Source organism: Xenopus laevis, chromosome 8L, assembly GCF_017654675.1.
Source record: "Xenopus laevis strain J_2021 chromosome 8L, Xenopus_laevis_v10.1, whole genome shotgun sequence".
Taxonomy (NCBI): Eukaryota; Metazoa; Chordata; class Amphibia; order Anura; family Pipidae; genus Xenopus; species Xenopus laevis.
Window position 1 is genome coordinate 864,899 of NC_054385.1, and position 19,357 is coordinate 884,255.

The following is a 19,357-nucleotide window of genomic DNA, read 5'->3' on the forward strand; positions in this document are numbered from 1 at the left end:
CTCCGTTTGCAAAGTCCGTCAGGCACATCGCAAATACTGGCGCAGCCTTCGGCTAAATGGTTAGTTGTGTCAGAGCATCACGTGCCAATCTGGCCAATCCTAATGTCTCTTTTTTTTTTTCTTCAGTGGTAGGACCACCCCCCAAGTCTACTCAGGGAGCAAAAAATCTCCAGCATTCCCCAATGAGGAACTCTCCCCGTAAAGGAAGATTTGCTGCAGAGGCTGGACCCTTAACAGAGAGCAAGATCTCTACTCAAGGAGCTCCGTCTCCAAAAAAAATCCCCTCAGAAGTGACAGTCACCCCCCTGGCATCACCACTGAGCTCAGTCTCCATAGAAGAGACACCTATCCCATTGATACCAGACAGCAAATTCTCCCCAGAAGAGGTAGCCAACCAATTTGTATCTGCAGAGACTGTTGTTCAGTTGGCTGCACCACAGTACAAGATGTCCACAGAGGAGGTAGCCAATAAGCTGGCATCACCTCAAGGACTGACATCACTTGAAAGTACAAGCAGTCAGCTGGTATCCAACAGGGAAGCAATTGCGCCAGCATGGGAACATGAAACCCCCAAATCTCCTCCCACCGCAGACAGCCAGAAAGTACCTATGGGAGGATTAGTAGCAGCAGAAGACATTGCAGATGCCCTAGCAGAGAGGGGACTTACAATGGAGATATTGGGGTGCTCTGAGCAGCGAGAGACTGTGTGTAAAAAAGAGAGTGAGGCACCAGTGCCCCCCTGTTCCACTGTTGAGGAAAGACCTTTAGAACAAATTCTCAGAGACTTGCAGTTGAGTGATGATGCATCCAGCAGTTCCACCATTGCCATGGCTCATACAGCTGACTTGGATCCTAGGGACAGAGCCATAAGGAAATCCTTTATCTCTACAGGAAGAGACGCTCCGGAGGAAGAGTATACAGAGGGCAGTTATATACAGGTGAGAGGAAAAAAGGGGGTAAAATTCTATTAAGCACACTCACACAACCGGTTTCGCTGTATGAGAAGGTGTGTAGGTGCAGTAATTATCTGCTGGACCCTCACGTAGGACTTATGTCCAAGCTAGGTCTTGGAGGGTTGCTGGAAGTTGCAGTATTAATCACAATTGAAGGGCTGTATGGGTGGGCCTCTGGGAGGCAGTCCCTCTCTGCAGGGGTAAAATGAGGGGTGGAGGTGCACATACAGGCACACTAATTAGTGCCTTGGAAGTGCTCAGGGCTCATGTAACACGTCTCCCCTATATAGGTGGCTAATGCACCACCCAATGAGCAGGAGCTGCTGGACGAGGCTGCGGGGGGCTCGGAAGCTGGAAACTCCACCATAGGCTTTGAGGTTTTTCTGAACTCTATGGAGGATGAGTCGGTGAGTTGTGGTGCAGGTTGTGCTATATATAGGGTGTACCTGTGGGTACTGGGGGTACAGGCATTCTGTGTGTATGTTGGCAGTGCTCCCAGTGAATACACAGTGCCCTTTTATTCTAGGATGTGGGATTTGCAGTCATGCCGCTGTCCTGGTGTCCTCACTTGGGCTCTGTGTGTGCTGTGCCCCGGGATGGTTTGGATGTGAGCCAGCCGTGTGCCCAGTGTGGCAGTGAACTGGAGAACTGGCTCTGTCTGACTTGTTACCAGGTAGGAGGCACTGGCCCGTTGGGGAGGGCTGCAGCATTCTGTTCAGGTCTGTCCATCCATCTTTTCCTCTATTGAACCCTTGCACTATTGCCCTAATGCACTTGGCCCAGCCTGTCACTTCTCCGCCTGCAGTTACAGTTGTGCCACACAATTAATCATGTGCTGCTCAGGCTTTTTACTACTACATGGCAATGTGTACATCCTCCCTCAGTCACCCTGATACTTTATATGGGCAAATCACATGCCTAACGGTAAAGGGGACATTGGCATGTTTGGTGTAGCGAGTGTCTTTGTGTGCTGGTAACACTCTCCCTCCCCCCATACTAGGTGCTGTGTGGCAGGTATGTCTCCCAACACATGCTGAGCCATGGACTCACCTCTGGACATCACCTTGTTCTCAGCTTCTCTGACTTGTCTGTGTGGTGCTACGGCTGTGAGTCCTATGTACATAACGAGGTACAAAGGGATATGCTGGGGGGGGGGCATTGCTGGTGCCTGTGTCTGTGTGTCACTAATTGCCATTTGCTTTCTCTTCCCCCCCACCTCCAGGCCTTGTTTCCAGCCAAATCTGCTGCCTACAGCTCCAAGTTTGAGGAGTAGGAGGTAGAAGCGATATAAGGGCTGCTGTTCCGGATGGGCCTTTTTGCCAAATTTCCATTTTAAATATTTTATTTAATGTATAAAATCTTTTAGCCAAATCCTAGCCTGTGGTTTGTTCTTTTCCTGTCTCTGTGGGCACTCCTCTGCCCCCCCCCCTGTATCTGATACAAGAGGAAGAGTGGTTGGCACTTGGCGGGTGCCAGGTTTTGGGTGAAATGTGCACAAAGTACCTGGGTGGGATTTGCTGATGCAGAAACATGATATTGTATGTTGCACAGGGGTGGGGGATCAATTAATGTGATGGGAGTTGGAGCTCATCCCATGAAACAGGTCCAGGATGCCCCAGTGTACATACCACACACATTTCCTACCCCACGCATTCCCTACTACACTAGTCGTGGCACAAAGCACTTTTCTCCAAGATTTTCCAGATCCAGGACTCCAGTCAGTGAAGGAGGGTTGTGTTTGCCCAACTGGCAGATTTTGGCAACTTCTTAGACAAACGTGGTGGTACAGCCAGGATTCACGAAATTCCACTGCAAGTTCCAATGGGTGAGTGAGGTCGCTATTGTACATTCAAGCACAAATGTGCACCTCTCTCTGCCCTACGGGCAATGCCCCAGATGCAGGTGCTATAGCCCTTGTGTGCTAGTGCTCTGTAGTTAACACTGTTCATAAAGGCATGCATACAGGATATGACTCCCAAGCTCTGCCTATTCATAATTAGCCATAATTTGCTGCCTAAAACCGCTAGGAAATGTATAGTCATTGGATGGCCCAATCACTCTGCCACTGACATGGGAAGAAGACACTCCTTGTATGTAGGGCCCAGCCTGGAACTGAATGTGGGGGCCCCAGCACTGCAAGCAATGCTACTGGCCCAACCAACTGTTCCATTGTAATATCAATAAATACAAATATACAGAGAAGGAATGTTCTGGGCACTCAGATGAGGTCCTCTGCACTCCCCCATATCAATATATGAAGGACCTTTTGTGCATTAAGTTACTATCAATGACCCCCTTGAATAAAACAGGGTTTTTGTCCATATATTGCAATAAATACAAGCTAAGCAGCACTCGCCCCTGGTCTGGCCAGTCCTACAGTCCGTTTTATTTAATTCATTAGGAATTCTAGTATTTATTTACGGACTAAGATCTACCTGTGACTTGCCTTTCAAGGTTATAACTGAAATGTTTGTCTTTTTATTGGATGCCACATGGACATATATATATGTTGCTGATTAGCTGTTGTGTGTGACTACTGATGAAATGCTTCTGGTTGCCGTGTGAGACCATGAGGACCTTATGATGGTGGGGGTGGGGGGTGAGAGCAGGAATGAGTGATGAGGACACAGTTGTGGATCAGTAGGAGCGGCTATATTGTCACCGCTGTGCCACTCACTTTGCTGTACGTGGGAGGGGAGATCTGTGTGTGTTGGGGGTGGGGCATCAATGAGCAAAGGGAGGGTCTGCAGTGATACGGGGGGGGAGCTGGGAGGCAATAATGAGATGTGCTGGGCAGCAGCAGCACTGACTGGGGACTGCAGGACACGGTGAGTTAATATGAGCCTAAATCTCTGTGTGTGTGTGTATATATTTGTATATGTGTGTATATATATTTATGTGTGTGTGCAGAGGCTGAATGGATCCAGTATGACAGACATTCCAGGGGGCAGGTTCATTGTATTGTGCATGCAGCGATAGAAGGGGGCACATGAGAGTGTAGGTACTGGGGCACTAGTGATGCTTTGCTGTTGTTGCAGGTGAAGGTGCCATGGAGACCCTGGAACATGCTCCGCTGTACGACACAGAGTTTGTGCTCAATGGTCGAGCAATCACTGTACTTTGGGGGTGCTGCACTATGTTCCTAGGGATCCTGGAGATTGTGGTGTTGTTGCAGCCTACATGGATTGTGGGTGGTGAAGGTAGGGGTACCTTTGGCTTGTATGAAGTGTGCGAGGAATTAGAGTGGGGGCCAGAGTGCCATGGACCCCCAGGACCCCTCCAGGCTCTGCCACCTTTTGAGACAGCAGCTGGATTTATGGTTGCGGCATTATTGCTGGTCCTGTTGAGCTTTGGCTGCATTGGACTTCGGTGGTTCTGCCATTCAGGCACAATCTTCAAACTGTGTGCTTGGCTCCAACTCACTGCCGGTAACGTGGGGTAATGGGTATGAGGGTCTGATTAAAATGGGTGGGGTGCCTGTTCCTATGTCTTAGCATCTGTCTCTCTGTCTCAGCCTTCTGTCAGGCCCTGGCATGTCTCTTGTTCCCACGTGGGTGGGATTCTTCACTTCTCCGTCCCATTTGTGGCTTTCGCTTGGACAGGTACCAGCTGGGCGGCTGCTCCATTCATTGGGGCTTTATTTTGGCTGTACTAGCAACTCTCGACGCAGTTGTGTTATCCGTATTGGGCTTCATATTGGGGAAACGACAGGATGCTTTGCACCCCAATGAAACCAAAACTATCAAGAAAGGTGAGTGGGTGGGTGACTTAAGAGTATCCACCATCAATATCCACCACCATATGCAGAGAAGTAACTGTACTCGTAAATTGCCACTCATCTTTCTCTGATTCCACCAGTGGAGGTGTCTTCTTTATCTCAGATAAATTAAAAGGGTCACAATTAATTGGGCACCACTGGTAGAGTCAGCAACTAGGACAGCAATTGCAGATTGAGCAAATAGGACAGCACCCACAGATTCAGCACTTAGGACAGCGCCCGCAGATTGAGCATCTAGGACAGCACATACAGATTGAGAACCTAGGACAGCGCCCGCAGATTGAGCACCTAGGACATCACCTACAGATTGAGCATCTAGGACAGCACCCACAGATTCAGCACCTAGGACAGCACCCACAGTTTCAGCACTTAGGACAGCACCTGCAAATTGAGCACCTAAAACAGCAGAGACAGATTAAGCACCTAGGACAGCACCTGCAGATTCAGCAGCTTGGGCACCACTGGTAATTTAGACCTGGGATAGCACATCCTGACTATGTGATCCACTTTCACCTGATTCAGACTGACCACCTTGTGCACTACAGATAGATTAAGCACATTAAACATGCAGGTACTGTATATTTAGTCCCACACCTCTACTAGGTCGGTGCCATTAAAGCTAAATTCTGGGGCAGTTTAGACAGATCTAGCAGCTGGGGATGTGGGAGTGAAATCAGTACATGGGCAGGACAAGCCTACTTATCTCTATGCTACTTACCTTGTTCTTCTGCCTTTACCTACAGATATCTCACTGGTCCTTGCCTGACTGCCAAGCGCATTGATCCTCACACTGGATTCTACTGCTGTTTCCTGTAACTGCAAAATAAACTCTTCTACCCCAACACTGCAGTCTGTGCTTTCATTTAGACTCTTTGTGTCAGAACCATGGCATTTACACAAGGTGGGAGGACACAGCCTGAAGGGTCTGTAATTATTGTGCTTGCAATGCGTGTCATCTCTGGTCATCCTGTCATTTATTGGCTACTTCCCTTATAATAACAACATATTAATTATCATAATAAATAATTCAAAATGAATTTAAGGTCTCTTTGTCAATAACCATTGAACAATAGGGGGATTGCTGGAGCAGCTGGTGGTTATGTCTGTACTGTTTGGGTTCACTGTTCAACATCTAAAGACCTTCTTAGAAACATTATCAATCTGAGCTGGCCCATACCTTGCACAACTACAAAAAGAAACTTTTAAAAACATGTTTATGTAGAGTGAGGTCTACAGGTGACTGGGTTTAGAAAGTTGGGTACGAAGTTCTAGAATTTTTGGAGTCTAAGGAAGGAGAATAATATGAGACAATATAAACAGTCTTATCAGATTACCGTATGTAAAGAGGTGGGCAAGATGGTGAAGGCTGGCAATAAAGGGACTGTAACAATGGAAAGATATTGGCTCAGGTAAGGTGTGGTGATGTCAGGGATGGAAGGTGATTGGCTCAGGTGAGGGTAATGAGCAGTGATGGGGGTGGAAGGAGATTGGTTCAGGTGAAGGTAAGGTGCAGTGATGTTTTGGATGGAAGGAGGTTGGCTCAGGTGAGAGTAAGGTGTGATGATGTCTGGGACAGAAGGAGATTGGCTTAGATGAAGGTAAGGTGTGGTGATGTTGGGGATGGAAGGAGATTGGCTCAAGTAAGAATAATGTGCAGTGGTGTTGGGGATGGAAGGAGATTGGCTCAGGTGAAGGTAAGGTGTGGTGATGTTAGGGATACGATGATGCAAGTATATTTAGGAAGATGACAGACATTTATGATGATGTCACTGGTCAGTCTAAAGCTAGGGTGCTATTATGAGAGGGTGTGTGTTAGTGTTCTGGGGTAGTGGTGCTTTTGTCCTCTTTCTGAGCTACAGGCATTGGATGGAGACTGGATTATAGATTGGCCACAGACATCCCCATACACTGTTATTTAGATTCATTACAGCACTAAGATCACCCTCCGTACACAGAATGGAAGCCCCACTGGGACGAGAGAAAAGTCTTTGTGTAGAGATGTTTGTCTTGCAGAGCTTTATACACAGCAATATACAGTTAGAGGCAGAATATATATATCAGTACAGAGTACAACCTACTTATCTAAGACAGGTGTGGGGGTATGGGTACCTACTGCAGGGCACAACATAATCTATAGGAAAGATACACTCAGTATATATGCATATACCAACATACATCTCTATACAGAGGCAGAGCTATATGGCGGAGCAATGTGCTGCTAAAGGAACGGATACTCTTACAAACACATGAGCATGTTGCACATTCAGAAAGAGTTGCCACAACTCCCAGTATCAGTCCCAGGGATCCAGCAGAGTGGGGGGGGGGGGTTGGTGAGTGAGGGATCTGATATAGTGGAGGGACTATAGGGATCCAGCAGGGGGGGGGTGTTGTGAGTGAGGGATTTGATATAGTGGAGGGACTCTAGGGATCCAGTAGAGTGGGGGGAGTGATGTGAGTGAGGGATCTGATATAGTGGAGGGACTCTAGGGATCCAGCAGAGTGGGGGGAGTGTTGTGATATAGTGGAGGGACTCTAGGGATCCAGCAGAGTGGGGGGAGTGTTGTGATATAGTGGAGGGACTCTAGCGATCCAGTAGAGTGGGGGGAGTGATGTGAGTGAGGGATCTGATATAGTGGAGGGACTCCAGTAGAGTGCAAGAAGTGCCATAGATAAGTGACTGGGTAGAGAGCAGGGGTTATTATAGGGAATGATCTATAGTACATGGCAGGTGATCCAGTAGAGAGCTTTGTGTGTAGGTGAGCAGGTAGAGTGCAGAGAATGTGTGGGATTATTCAGTAAATTACAGATATGTTGCATGTCAGTGAGAGCATTACAGGAAAGGGATCCAGTAGCTTGAGAGTTGCACACTATATGGGTGGTAAGAAGTAAATATACACAAGCTATTATCATATTCTGCCCCCCCACACCCAATAACCACACACTGATGTGATGCAGAATTGTCCAACAAACCTTATAGAGCCTTACGTGGGGCAATACACAGAGGCCACAAAATACTATTGTGCTTAGGGCAATTTGGCAGCAAAATGGTAGAATGACTTTCCCTAGTGTAGGGGGTGATGTAAGGCAAGTGTGAGCAGGGAGGCAGATCTGAGTGGGGCTATTGGTGCAGATGGGCAGATATAGTCACATGACATGGGTGGGGTTATTAGTCTGGGAGGTACTTCAGCAGCTGATCAGTGTAGTGTCCAGGCCGAGCCTCTAGATCTCCATCAATGCGTTTCCTGCGCAGCAGCCCATTGGCCACATAGTCAGGGTCAAGGAGGTCGTCGATTCGTTTGATTCGCAGAAGGTTGGAGGAGGCGGTTCCCGGAGGATTTTCAGGCAAAGATCGGCGCAGGCGCCGGGAAGGAGGGGTCGAGAGGCGCTGGGGCATCTCTGCTTCACTCATTGCTGAGAGAACTCGCGTCACCAAGAACCTGTAGAGAAACATGAAATGAATTTAGCCATGCATGGCAGCCATCAATATTGGGTTCATCTGAGAAGCAAATCTTTAGCATCATACTGAACCAAAATCCAAACCCTAACTTGCAGATTCAAATCTGAGCCAAATAAAACAAAAAAATGTGCACAGACGTTGCCTTCAGCAAATTCACATGGCTGATCCCAGTTCTGCCAAAGGTGATGAAAATGGGCCGACTCTATGGCTCTGGAGCGAGCTAGGAAACACACGCGTGTAACAACAGGGCTGAATGAGTGGAAGGGAGCTGTTGGCATGATTCAGTTGCCCAGCCATGGATGGGTGAATAAGGGTGAGGGACGACCCTCAGAAGTAAATGTCCTTACCTTAACATCCCCTCATCCATGGGGATCCCATCCTCGCTGACCTCCTCCTGTTGCTGATGGGGACCAGTGGCTTTATACCCACCATCTTGTCGATAATGACTCTGCGTTGCTTGAGCCAACTGGTTCCTGGGGAGCTGTGCTCTGATGGAGCGGGAGGCCAAACCGGTGTCATCATAATCTTGGTAGGACCGCGGGAGTTCTCGTCTGAGGGCTTGCAGTTGTTCTGGATAGCCCCTGCTCTGACTAATCTGGTTCCACAAGTGCAAGAGGTTTGCCAAGTACATGGCCTCTTTATCTCTCCGCTGCCCTTCTTCTGCCAGCTGCTGCAGAGCTATGCTGTCCTGAAGAGCTTCCGCTCTGTGATTCAAGCCAAACTTCTCCATGGCTGCCAGTAATTGCTCCTGAGGGTATGTCGCTAATCTGGAGAGCAGTGCTGGATTGATGTCGGGGTATGAAGCCTCCTCTTGCAGGGATTCTGAGGGTAAGTAGGACATCATATCTGTATCATAAGGAATACCCGCTGGCAGGCTCCTGCGGAACCGGTGTGACATTCCAACATCATCACGGGGGACACTTCCCAGGGGCTACAAGCAAAACAGCAAATAGAGCACCATATCTTCTTAATGTTAATGTTTAATATCTATGACCTCATGTCATCTACTGAAAGGCCCTCCTAGCCCTTCTGCAGAGCAGCCCAATAATATCATTATTCCTCCCACTCCTACATCAACCTGGACCCATCCTCATGTTCTGAACATTTATTCCTACTTGAACATGTTCCCTTAATAAATGGATAAGCTTTGCTTTCTTCTACTGCCTAGTTCAGCTTAAAGGGCTGGTTCACCTGCTAGTATGTTGTACTTTCCAATAGGTATTGTTTATAGTTTTTGAATTATTTGCCTTCTTCTGATTCTTTCTAAAAGAACAAATGCTCTGTAAGGCTACACATTTATTATTATTACTGATTTGTATTCCTCATCTTTCTATTCAGGCCTCTACTATTCATATATATACATATATTAATGTATATAAATGCATGGTTGCTTGGGTAATTAGGACCCTAGCAACCAGATGGCTGAAATTACAAACTGGAGAGCTGCTGAATAAAAAGCTAAATAAGTCAAAAACCACAAATAATAAAAAATGAAAACCAATTGCAAATTGTCTCAGAATATCCCTCTGTACATCATACTAAGAGTTCATTTAAAGATGAACAAGGCCTTTAAGGTTGTGCAAACCATGCCCTGTCTTATCAGATCACCTTCTATCTTATCACATGATTGTGAGTATAATGGTCAGTTGCAGGGGATTTGTTTCCAGGGGAATGACACAATTCATGGGAGGGGGAGATTTACATAAGAAACAGACGCAGTGTGAATGGATTTTCAGGCAATTGGTGTGAATTTGAACTTTCAGGTGTAATATAAAATGATTTGTGGCATGAGATGTAACATGTAATACTGGATAATATTTATTATTATGTGCAGTATTATTACTCGTGATTCCCCCCACCCTTTGGGCGGAGTATGGGAGTTCCACAAACAGATTTCCATGGCAACGGTTACTTCCTCTTTGCTCGTTTAAAAATGTAGTAGACCGTATGGGGGGTTTGGGCACAGGAATGGAAAAGGGGCCGTATATGCAGAGAAATGGCCACACTCTGGCTGTTACAGTGGAATTATCTGCTGGATTCACCCTACAATGGAGTTCAGATAAGTAACACTAACTTGCCTAACATTTTGCCTTGGGGTATAGAGACACTGCAGAGGAGATAGTTAATATGACGGCATAAAGACTGACTCTGATGCCAGCCTGGCAGTGCCCCTAAAGTCACATTGGCAAACGTAACAACAGCCATTAACTTTGCACCACCGGCTGCTGCTACATAAACATTTAGATGGTAGTTTCTCCCCCAGTGGAACCAAATCCACTGTAATAAGTACTCCATATGTTATTCACCTGTGGGCCCCTCCAAGTGCTCTGCTCTTTCTTTGTTTCTATGGGACACAGGATTTTAACCTAAGTGGATTGTAAATAAAATGTATTTGATTTTCTCATATATTTTTGCGTCACGTAGCTAACCATTATGCCTTTATTTGCTGAGTTGGTGTAATTGATGTATCTAGACCAGGGATCCCCAACCTTTTGAACCTGTGAGCAACATTCAGAAGTAAAAGGAGTTGGGGAGCAACGCAAGCATGAAAAATTTTCTTGGGGTGCCAAATAAGGGCTGTAATTGGCCATTTGGTAGCCCCTATGTGGATTGTCAACCTACATTGAGGCTCTGTTTGGCAGTGCACCTGGTTTTTATACAACCAAAACTTGCCTCCAAGCCTGGAATTCAAAAATAAGCTCCTGCTTTGAGGCCTCTGGGAGCAACACCCAAGGGGTTGGAGAGCAACATGTTGCTCACGAGCTACTGGTTGGGGATCACTGATCTAGACACTGAGTCTCCAAGGTGGGAGTTGTAGTTCATTTCTAGTGTTGATACATCATTTCCGTTCTTTCCAGATCATGTCCTATCTAATCAGACCAGGTCCAATCTTACAAGATCAGAGAGGTTTCTATAATTTCAGTTTCCTCTGTAAATTGAAGGTAATAACCTGTCGGTGCCCTTCAAAGTGCCAATTCAATGTCTCTCCATACCACTTGTTCTACAGTCTGGCATCCACTTCCCTGAGGGTAATTCTCCAGCTCCATCTCCCGTGTTGCCCACCTCTGCTTTCCCATACCTGCCCCTAACCCTGTGATTCAGCACAAAGGGACAGAGGTGGCCTACAGGGGATGCAGTTTAGGGGCGCAAGTTGCCAAACTTGAGTGGATCTCTCATTTGCTGTGGGGCCCAGTAACATGTTATGCCACTAGAATGAAAGTCCCATGAATACATATTAACCCCCCCCCCCCAGGTTCTGATCCAGTCTCCTTACTGTCAAATGAAGTGCCCCTTGCCGCTGCCTGCTGGGGGCATGTGCTATTGTCAGCCCTAGGTGCATGGCATGAGTGCAATAGAGGAGTATCTGAAGGCAGCAAGGGAGGTGTATGGAGGGAGACATGGCTGCCATACAGTCACTGAGGAGCAGACAGACAGACAGTCAGGAGGTGCCACACTGTGGAAGGTGCAGGAGGAGAGGGTATCTGCTATTTGTCTGGCACATTCACGCTGTGGGTGTCCATGGAGGGGCAGGAGAGGGAGGCAGGTACATGACGCAGGCACATACACACAATCACATACAGACAGGAGTTGCCACTCACCTTGGCAAATGTGCCCAGAGCACCCACACAGACAGTGACAGCCACCAGCAGGACACAGGGGCCCATCATCCAACAGAATGAGGCTGCCCGGGCTACAAAAGCTGCTACCGCTGCAAACACACAGCAACAACCAGCTGAGGAACTGGGAGGGGGGATGAGAGCACCTCCCCCATACTGCAATGTGACAGCATCCCCCCCCCCCCCGGTACAGATCAGCAGCTGCTGGGCACATATACAGTACAATGCCAGTCATCTGGGCACATGCTATCCCTCATACACACTGCCATTGCTTCTCCATATTTGTATTTATATATATATATATATATATATATATATATATATATATATATATATATATATATATATATATATATATATATATATAAATATATAAATATATATATATACATACATATGTATGGGAGAAGGAGGTGCCATATTGATTCCATTAGACAGTGCAGTATGAGGGTATAGCTTATTGTGTGCCCAGGACATTCCTTCTCTGTATATTTGTATTTATACATATGGGAGGAGGAGGTGCCATATTGATTCCCTTAGACAGTACAGTATGAGGGTATAGCTTATTGTGTGCCCAGAACAGTCCTTCTCTGTATATTTGTATTTACACATATGGGAGGAGGAGGTGCCATATTGATTCCCTTAGACAGTACAGTATGAGGGCATAGCTTATTGTGTGCCCAGAACATTCCTTCTCTGTATATTTGTATTTATACATATGGGAGGAGGTGCCATATTGATTCCCTTAGACAGTACAGTATGAGGGTATAGCTTATTGTGTGCCCAGAACATTCCTTCTCTGTATATTTGTATTTATACATATGGGAGGAGGTGCCATATTGATTCCCTTAGACAGTACAGTATGAGGGTATAGATTATTGTGTGCCCAGAACATTCCTTCTCTGTATATTTGTATTTATACATATGGGAGGAGGTGCCATATTGATTCCCTTAGACAGTACAGTATGAGGGTATAGCTTATTGTGTGCCCAGAACAATCCTTCTCTGTATATTTGTATTTATACATATGGGAGGAGGAGGTGCCATATTGATTCCCTTAGACAGTACAGTATGAGGGTATAGCTTATTGTGTTTTACTATGACTAAAGATAAATAAGTTAGGGACCACCATGTGGGGTTTTACCTTGACGTGGTATGGTGGCTTATCAATATTATGATCATAACTTTGTAACAAAAAAAACCCTGTTTCAAAATTACATGCACTTGCATATTTACTTGAATCATTTAGACAGGGCTTTAAACTTTTTGAAATTGGCCTTAGGTGTGTATCCACAATCCCCCCTAGTTTTATAGCTTTTTGTGTGCCCAGAACATTCCTTCTCTGTATATTTGTATTTATACATATGGGAGGAGGGAGGTGCCATATTGATTCCCTTAGACAGTACAGTATGAGGGTATAGCTTATTGTGTGCCCAGAACATTCCTTCTCTGTATATTTGTATTTATACATATGGGAGGAGGAGGTGCCATATTGATTCCCTTAGACAGTACAGTATGAGGGTATAGCTTATTGTGTGCCCAGAACATTCTTTCCCTGTGTATCTGATTGGGAGCTATTTTTTTGTGTAGCCCCAGTTCAATATAGAGATGATGATGAGGGCAGAGGTGATTGTGTCTCTGTAAGAAGCTCTCAGACCCCCCATTTCCAGTAGAGAAGGTGCCACATGCTGGCATGGCTTTGATGTAGGGTGGGTAAGGGCTTTACCATCTGATACAGAGGGGAGGGTGGGGGCAGGAAGGGCAGTGGCTCCCCCCGCTGGTCTAAAGGGAAATAATGTGAGAGGGAAACAGATGTGGGTAAGAAAGTTCATGTTTATTATGTTTGTCGGACAGAGGAAATAGACACATGCGGCAGTGGTTGTGCCCCAGGCTTTACATGGCTGGTGGGCATCATGCTGGTCAGGAGGGGAAGCAGAGAGCGCAGCACTCCAGGCACAGATCCAGACAGTCGGAAGAACGACACCCTTCACTTGCCGTCACACAGTCGCAGTCGCACGAGCCGTTCCCCACAGAAGTACAGCCCAGACCGTCGGGAGATGCAGAGCAGCACGGGGACCTGTCACTGCAGAGCCCGCAGCTCACACAGGCCAACAGGGCAGAGCACAATATGGAGGCCTCACAGAAGAGCCCGGCCAGGAGACAAAGAGCACAGCTGTCTAACAAACACAAAAAAAGTTACTCCACAACCTGAGGGCCCCATCAGCCACACTGCATGCACCCATAATTATAGCACCCAGCCAGTCAGAAGGATAGGAGTTGGGTCTGCTTAGCAATATTGTCCCCTATACCTCTATGCTAGCTTTCACTTGCACTGGTAGACTGTTAGCTCTAAGGTGCAGGGATTCCCTGGGGCACAGACAATAATTGTTAGCTCTAACAAGCAGGGATTTCCTTTGCTACAATAGACTGTTAGCTCTAAGGAGCAGGGATTCCCTGGGCCACAGACAATGGACTGTTAGCTCTGTGCCACAGGTAGGGTTGCCACCTTTTCTGGAAAAAACTACCGGCCTTCCTATAAATTTAGCTTTTTTCCCTATTAATAACATTGGGATCATCCCTCGTTTTTACCGGCCAGATGGCAACCCTAGCCACGGGCAATGGTCCCTGACAAATTCCCTTACCCAGCAGAGCCTATAAGGCTGCCCAGTATTATTGCATTGTGTTATAAGGTTAGTTACATGGCATGAGTGGGGGTGAGCAGCAAGCACACACAAACAGACAGGGGGTACCCAGTTTAGTCAGCGGTAGCACATCTCGGAGACCTCCATGGCCAACTCTAGGCACTCGGCTGTATGCTGGCACACATCCAGGCAGCCACAGTCTGTGTTGGAACAGGCAGAAGGAGAGAGACAGCAGCAGAGATCAGGGAAGGATGAGAGACAGCTCGAGGGAGATGGTGAGAAGCAGAGACTGCGCAGTCCCAGGTCACAAGTCCCAGGGAGCAGGACGAGACAGTCAGAGAAGTGGCAGAAGAGACAGGCCAGGAACAGAGATGCAGAGAGATCTGACACTGGCAGGGAAAGAGGAGAAGGTTAAACACACAGGTTTCTCCCCTCTCTCTACTCAATGTCTACCCAACTAACCAATTCTTACCGATAACCATACCTTTACTATTCAGTCGTATTCAACCCCAATATACTACCCACCCCATCAAATAATTATTCACTACTCACCTCCTAACCAACAAATCCCAATTCATCATTCCATAACTACTTACCCAGATACAAGCTGATCTTACTCCCCTGGGATAACTATTCCAACACAATTGAACCCCTGACTAACATCTCCTAATATACTCCCTTCCTCCATGTGCATGTACCCCCACCCACCTACCAACCCCTCGTACACATACCAAGCCAACCAGACCTACCATCGCCTGCTGCTTGTTCTATGTGGCTGGCTGACAGTTTGCGTTCCTGGCCTTTCTTCCTCCTGGAGGAGCCCCGATTCTTGTGTTTGGAGCAGCTGGGTTCTGGGCTGAGTGGGGGATCATTCTCCAGCCTGTCTGTATCTGTATTGAACACAGGACAATGCCTGGATACAGTAACACTGCTCCCACCCATCGCCCTCCTCCTGCCCCTGAAGAGCCCAACATGGTACCTTGATCCATCTCAGGGGGTTCCAACGTGGGATTATTTCCAGCTGGAAGTTGCAAGGGAGTTCGGAGTGATGCATCAAAGCTGCCAGAATGCCCCTCACTCATAATGGCACTGCGAGAGATAGAAAAGAGAGGGGGGTAAAGCTACTGCTCAGCATCCCCCTTAACTGCCCCTGTGGGACTGGCTTGGTTGAATGCTTCAGTGGGACCTGGGGGTCTCTCACTTGTCACTCTCTCTGCATGCACAGAAGGGCCCACATTCCACTAATTAAGAGCCATGCCCAATAAAAAGCAGAAATTCTGGCACTTCCTCTGGGTCAGTAACTTGCTCCCCCAGCAAGGGAATAAGAGTCAGGAGCTAGGGACATGTAACTGCAGGGAAGCAGAATAGAGATCCATTTATACACTTGCCATGAGTACACACAGGGGGAAAATACACTGCATGAATGGACTGTTCTTGTGCTCATTGTACTGGGACTGGCAGTGAGGGTTCCCTAGCCCTAAATAGCCTTTTGTGCACAACATTCATTATGTGTACATATATATATATATGTGTGTGTATATATATATATATATATATATATATATATATGTATGTGTATATATATGTATGTGTATATATATGTGTATATATATGTATGTGTATATATATGTGTATATATATGTATGTGTATATATATGTGTATATATATGTATGTATGTATGTATATATATGTATATATATATATGTATGTATGTATATATATATATATATATATATATATATATATATATATAATCTGCCTCAGAGCTGCCATACTGTTTCCCTAAATCCAGTATGTGGGTACAGCTTGAGTTACCCCAGGTGTATGCCGTAGGATAAATATCTCAGTGAGAAATTGGGGGCAGATACAATGGTTGGAAGAACCGTTCCTGCACATTCGGGCACAATGAATTATAAATGAATTTGTGGGATTCGCACTTCCTCGAAAGCATTTTGCCGTCTGTGCATCACCAAGAGTATCACCAAGCAAAGAAATGGGCACCATCGCAGGAGGGCCTACACTCGCCATGGAATCCTCTCCTCACCTGCAGGAGGGCTGCTCCATGTACCATGCAGTGCTTTTCTGTGCCAGCAGTCTCCTTACCTCAAAGTCAGCAGTAAGAATGCTGGATATACTAATACTATAATACTCCTCCTCCCCTGCCCAACAAGCATCTCTCCTTCTCCCATTCACCCCGTGCTCTTGCACACCTGTCCCCCCACTCCACAACTGTTTGTGTTCCATCTTGTACACCTGTTGCACACCTGCTGTCAGTATTCCCTCTGACACACACCTGTACAGTATTCACCCCTGTGGCACATTCCCTCTCATACCTGTCAGTGTGCACTCACAAGTAAACATGCACCTGCCGCTTATTACACTGGAGGTGCAGAACAAGGCGGGACTCCTGGAAGTGATGCTACACCACATCATTATCATTATATCCCCCCCCCAGGCCCATTTCTTACCTTTATTTGCTATTCAGTCCACTCCTTATCCCAGGCCCCACCAACAGCCCTCTCCCTGCCAGAGCACAAAGCCTTCACACCCTTTGTCTGTCACTCACATCCACTTACTCTAAAGTGTGTTATTAAAGCAGCAGCTCTGGCGTCAGTGCATCCTGATCCCTGCCAGGGGGGGGCATGGAAAGAGCAACGGAGAGGGGAAGCATCACCTCAGTAGGGAAAACACTGATTAGACAGAACAACAGGAAACACAGGAGCAGCCTCTGCCCCACTTATCCCTCTCCCACCCTGTACATTATGAGGGTATAGATTACTGTGTGCCCAGAACATTCCTTCTCTGTATATTTGTATTTATACATATGGGAGGAGGAGGTGCCATATTGATTCCCTTAGACAGTACAGTATGAGGGTATAGCTTATTGTGTGCCCAGAACATTCCTTCTCTGTATATTTGTATTTATACATATGGGAGGAGGTGCCATATTGATTCCCTTAGACAGTACAGTATGAGGGTATAGCTTATTGTGTGCCCAGAACATTCCTTCTCTGTATATTTGTATTTATACATATGAGAGGCAGGAGGTGCCATATTGATTCCCTTAGACAGTACAGTATGAGGGTATACCTTATTGTGTGCCCAGAACATTCCTTCTCTGTATAATAAAACAGGATGACTGGGGAACTGGCAGCTATGCTCTCAATCTCAGCAAGGCACCCCCGCTCCAGGTGTAGGATATATGCAAATCAACAAAAGAGCTGAGAGAAAGCAAACGAAGAGGCAGAACTTGCTGCTAAGTGCTCTTTATTGCACACAACATGTTTCGGGCCCACTTGATAAAGGGCTTTGGGCCCGAAACATGTTGTGTGCAATAAAGAGCACTTAGCAGCAAGTTCTGCCTCTTCGTTTGCTTTCTCTCAGCTCTTTTGTTGATTTGCATATTCCTTCTCTGTATATTTGTATTTATACATATGGGAGGAGGTGCCATATTGATTCCCTTAGCCAGTACAGTATGTGGGTATAGCTTATTGTGTGCCCAGAACATTCCTTCTCTGTATATTTGTATTTATACATATGGGAGGAGGAGGTGCCATATAGATTCCCTTAGACAGTACAGTATGAGGGTATAGCTTATAGTGTGCCCAGAACATTCCTGCTCTGTATATTTGTATTTATACATATGGGAGGAGGTGCCATAAGTATGAGGGTAAAACTGCTGGGGGGGGGGGAGTGAGACACAGGTGTAGGAGGGTTGGTACACTAAAGCGCAAGCAGTACGGTTTCACACAGACATAAGTACAGTATAAAGCACATTCCCTGCGCCCGGGGGAGGTTGCACTTAGAAGCATTTGCAGTTTGCAGACAGACGAGAGATGCAATGCGGAGAGTTAATCACGCTCACTGCATTACTCATACTTACACACAATCCCTAGTGACACGCGCTGTTCCACACTGATGTCATACCTGCTGGGATTCAGTAATTGAGCAAATTCACAGCAACTCTGGCTGCAATGCCACCATCTGATCCAATGGCCCAATCTCTGGGGGGCCAACCATAAAATACATGACTCGGGGGCCCCTGGATAGAGTTGGGGGTCTCACTCACTGACATACAATGGGCAATGGTAACACCTGTGGGGGCGCACACACATTGGAACACCTGCTCCCAACCCAGCAATACCCTGTGTGGGAACATACTGGCACTGAGCTAGGGGCCCGGTCTTCATTCAATGAGTGTCCTTCTCAGGGGCCCAACACTCTCACTCCAGACTATGTAACAGTCCCTCTCTCAGGGGCCCCAACACTCTCACTCCAGACTATGAAACAGTCCCTCTCTCAGGGGCCCCATCACTCTCACTCCAGACTATAAAACAGTTCCTCTCTCAGGGGCCCAACACTCTCACTCCAGACTATGTAACAGTCCCTCTCTCAGGGTCCCCAACACTCTCACTCCAGACTATGTAACAATCCCTCTCTCAGGGGCCCCATAACTCTCACTCCAGACTATGTAACAGTCCCTCTCTCAGGGTCCCCAACACTCTCACTCCAGACTATGTAACAGTCCCTCTCTCAGGGGCCCCATCACTCTCACTCCAGACTATGTAACAGTCCCTCTCTCAGGGTCCCCAACACTCTCACTCCAGACTATGTAACAGTCCCTCTCTCAGGGGCCCCATCACTCTCACTCCAGACTATAAAACAGTTCCTCTCTCAGGAGCCCCATCACTCTCACTCCCGACTAACAGTCCCTCTCTCAGGGGCCCCATCACTCCAGACTATAAAACAGTTCCTCTCTCAGGGGCCCCATCACTCTTATTCCAGACTATGTAACAGTTCCTCTCTCAGGGCCCCAACACTCTCACTCCAGACTATGTAACAGTCCCTCTCTCAGGGGCCACTGGGTCACTCTTAGCTCCGCCTCCAGCCCCAGAGCCCTTTGTGCAGC

At 46.9% G+C, this 19,357-nt stretch overlaps 4 protein-coding genes across 10 annotated transcripts in view; 2 read left to right on the top strand and 2 right to left on the bottom strand.

Annotated features, from left to right (window-relative positions):
- The window catches only part of hdac6.L (histone deacetylase 6 L homeolog), a gene marked incomplete at its 5' end in the record, with an annotated part of 17,194 nt that extends 14,870 nt beyond the window's left edge, over positions 1-2,324 (top strand). The window contains 6 exon segments of the mRNA NM_001087017.1: positions 1-59; positions 127-938; positions 1,244-1,360; positions 1,480-1,626; positions 1,954-2,082; positions 2,176-2,324. The exon segment at positions 1-59 is cut by the window's left edge and continues 116 nt beyond it. Coding sequence (NP_001080486.1) covers positions 1-59; positions 127-938; positions 1,244-1,360; positions 1,480-1,626; positions 1,954-2,082; positions 2,176-2,226 — 1,315 coding nt within the window. The 3' untranslated portion in view covers positions 2,227-2,324.
- A 149-nt stretch (positions 2,325-2,473) lies between these two features.
- On the top strand, positions 2,474-5,768 carry XB5918805.L (provisional ortholog of LHFPL tetraspan subfamily member 3 L homeolog). 2 transcript variants are annotated; one of them, XM_018229332.2, is made up of 4 exons: positions 2,474-2,778; positions 3,992-4,381; positions 4,468-4,704; positions 5,475-5,768. In XM_018229332.2, exons 1-4 carry the CDS (start codon positions 2,775-2,777, stop codon positions 5,495-5,497), a joined length of 654 nt encoding a protein of 217 aa, XP_018084821.1. In that variant the 5' UTR covers positions 2,474-2,774; the 3' UTR covers positions 5,498-5,768. The 2 variants fall into 2 exon arrangements, with proteins under 2 accessions (XP_018084821.1, XP_018084822.1); XM_018229333.2 differs by lacking the exon at positions 2,474-2,778 and adding an exon at positions 3,678-3,781.
- A 964-nt stretch (positions 5,769-6,732) lies between these two features.
- On the bottom strand, positions 6,733-11,916 carry LOC108698099 (proSAAS). Its single transcript, XM_018229334.2, has 3 exons — positions 11,788-11,916; positions 8,536-9,119; positions 6,733-8,168 (listed from the first exon to the last, which is right to left on the bottom strand). The coding sequence occupies exons 1-3, from the start codon at positions 11,854-11,856 to the stop codon at positions 7,898-7,900; spliced, it is 924 nt and encodes a 307-aa protein (XP_018084823.1). The 5' UTR covers positions 11,857-11,916; the 3' UTR covers positions 6,733-7,897.
- A 1,704-nt stretch (positions 11,917-13,620) lies between these two features.
- LOC108698100 (myoD family inhibitor domain-containing protein-like) lies at positions 13,621-18,500 on the bottom strand. 6 transcript variants are annotated; one of them, XM_018229339.2, is made up of 5 exons: positions 18,332-18,470; positions 15,427-15,536; positions 15,197-15,337; positions 14,556-14,836; positions 13,621-13,978 (listed from the first exon to the last, which is right to left on the bottom strand). In XM_018229339.2, exons 2-4 carry the CDS (start codon positions 15,527-15,529, stop codon positions 14,565-14,567), a joined length of 516 nt encoding a protein of 171 aa, XP_018084828.1. In that variant the 5' UTR covers positions 15,530-15,536; positions 18,332-18,470; the 3' UTR covers positions 13,621-13,978; positions 14,556-14,564. The 6 variants fall into 6 exon arrangements, with proteins under 6 accessions (XP_018084828.1, XP_018084827.1, XP_041428177.1 ...); XM_018229338.2 differs by having other exon boundaries at positions 13,621-13,982; XM_041572243.1 differs by having other exon boundaries at positions 13,621-14,836; positions 18,376-18,500.
- Between the last annotated feature and the right edge of the window lie 857 nt (positions 18,501-19,357).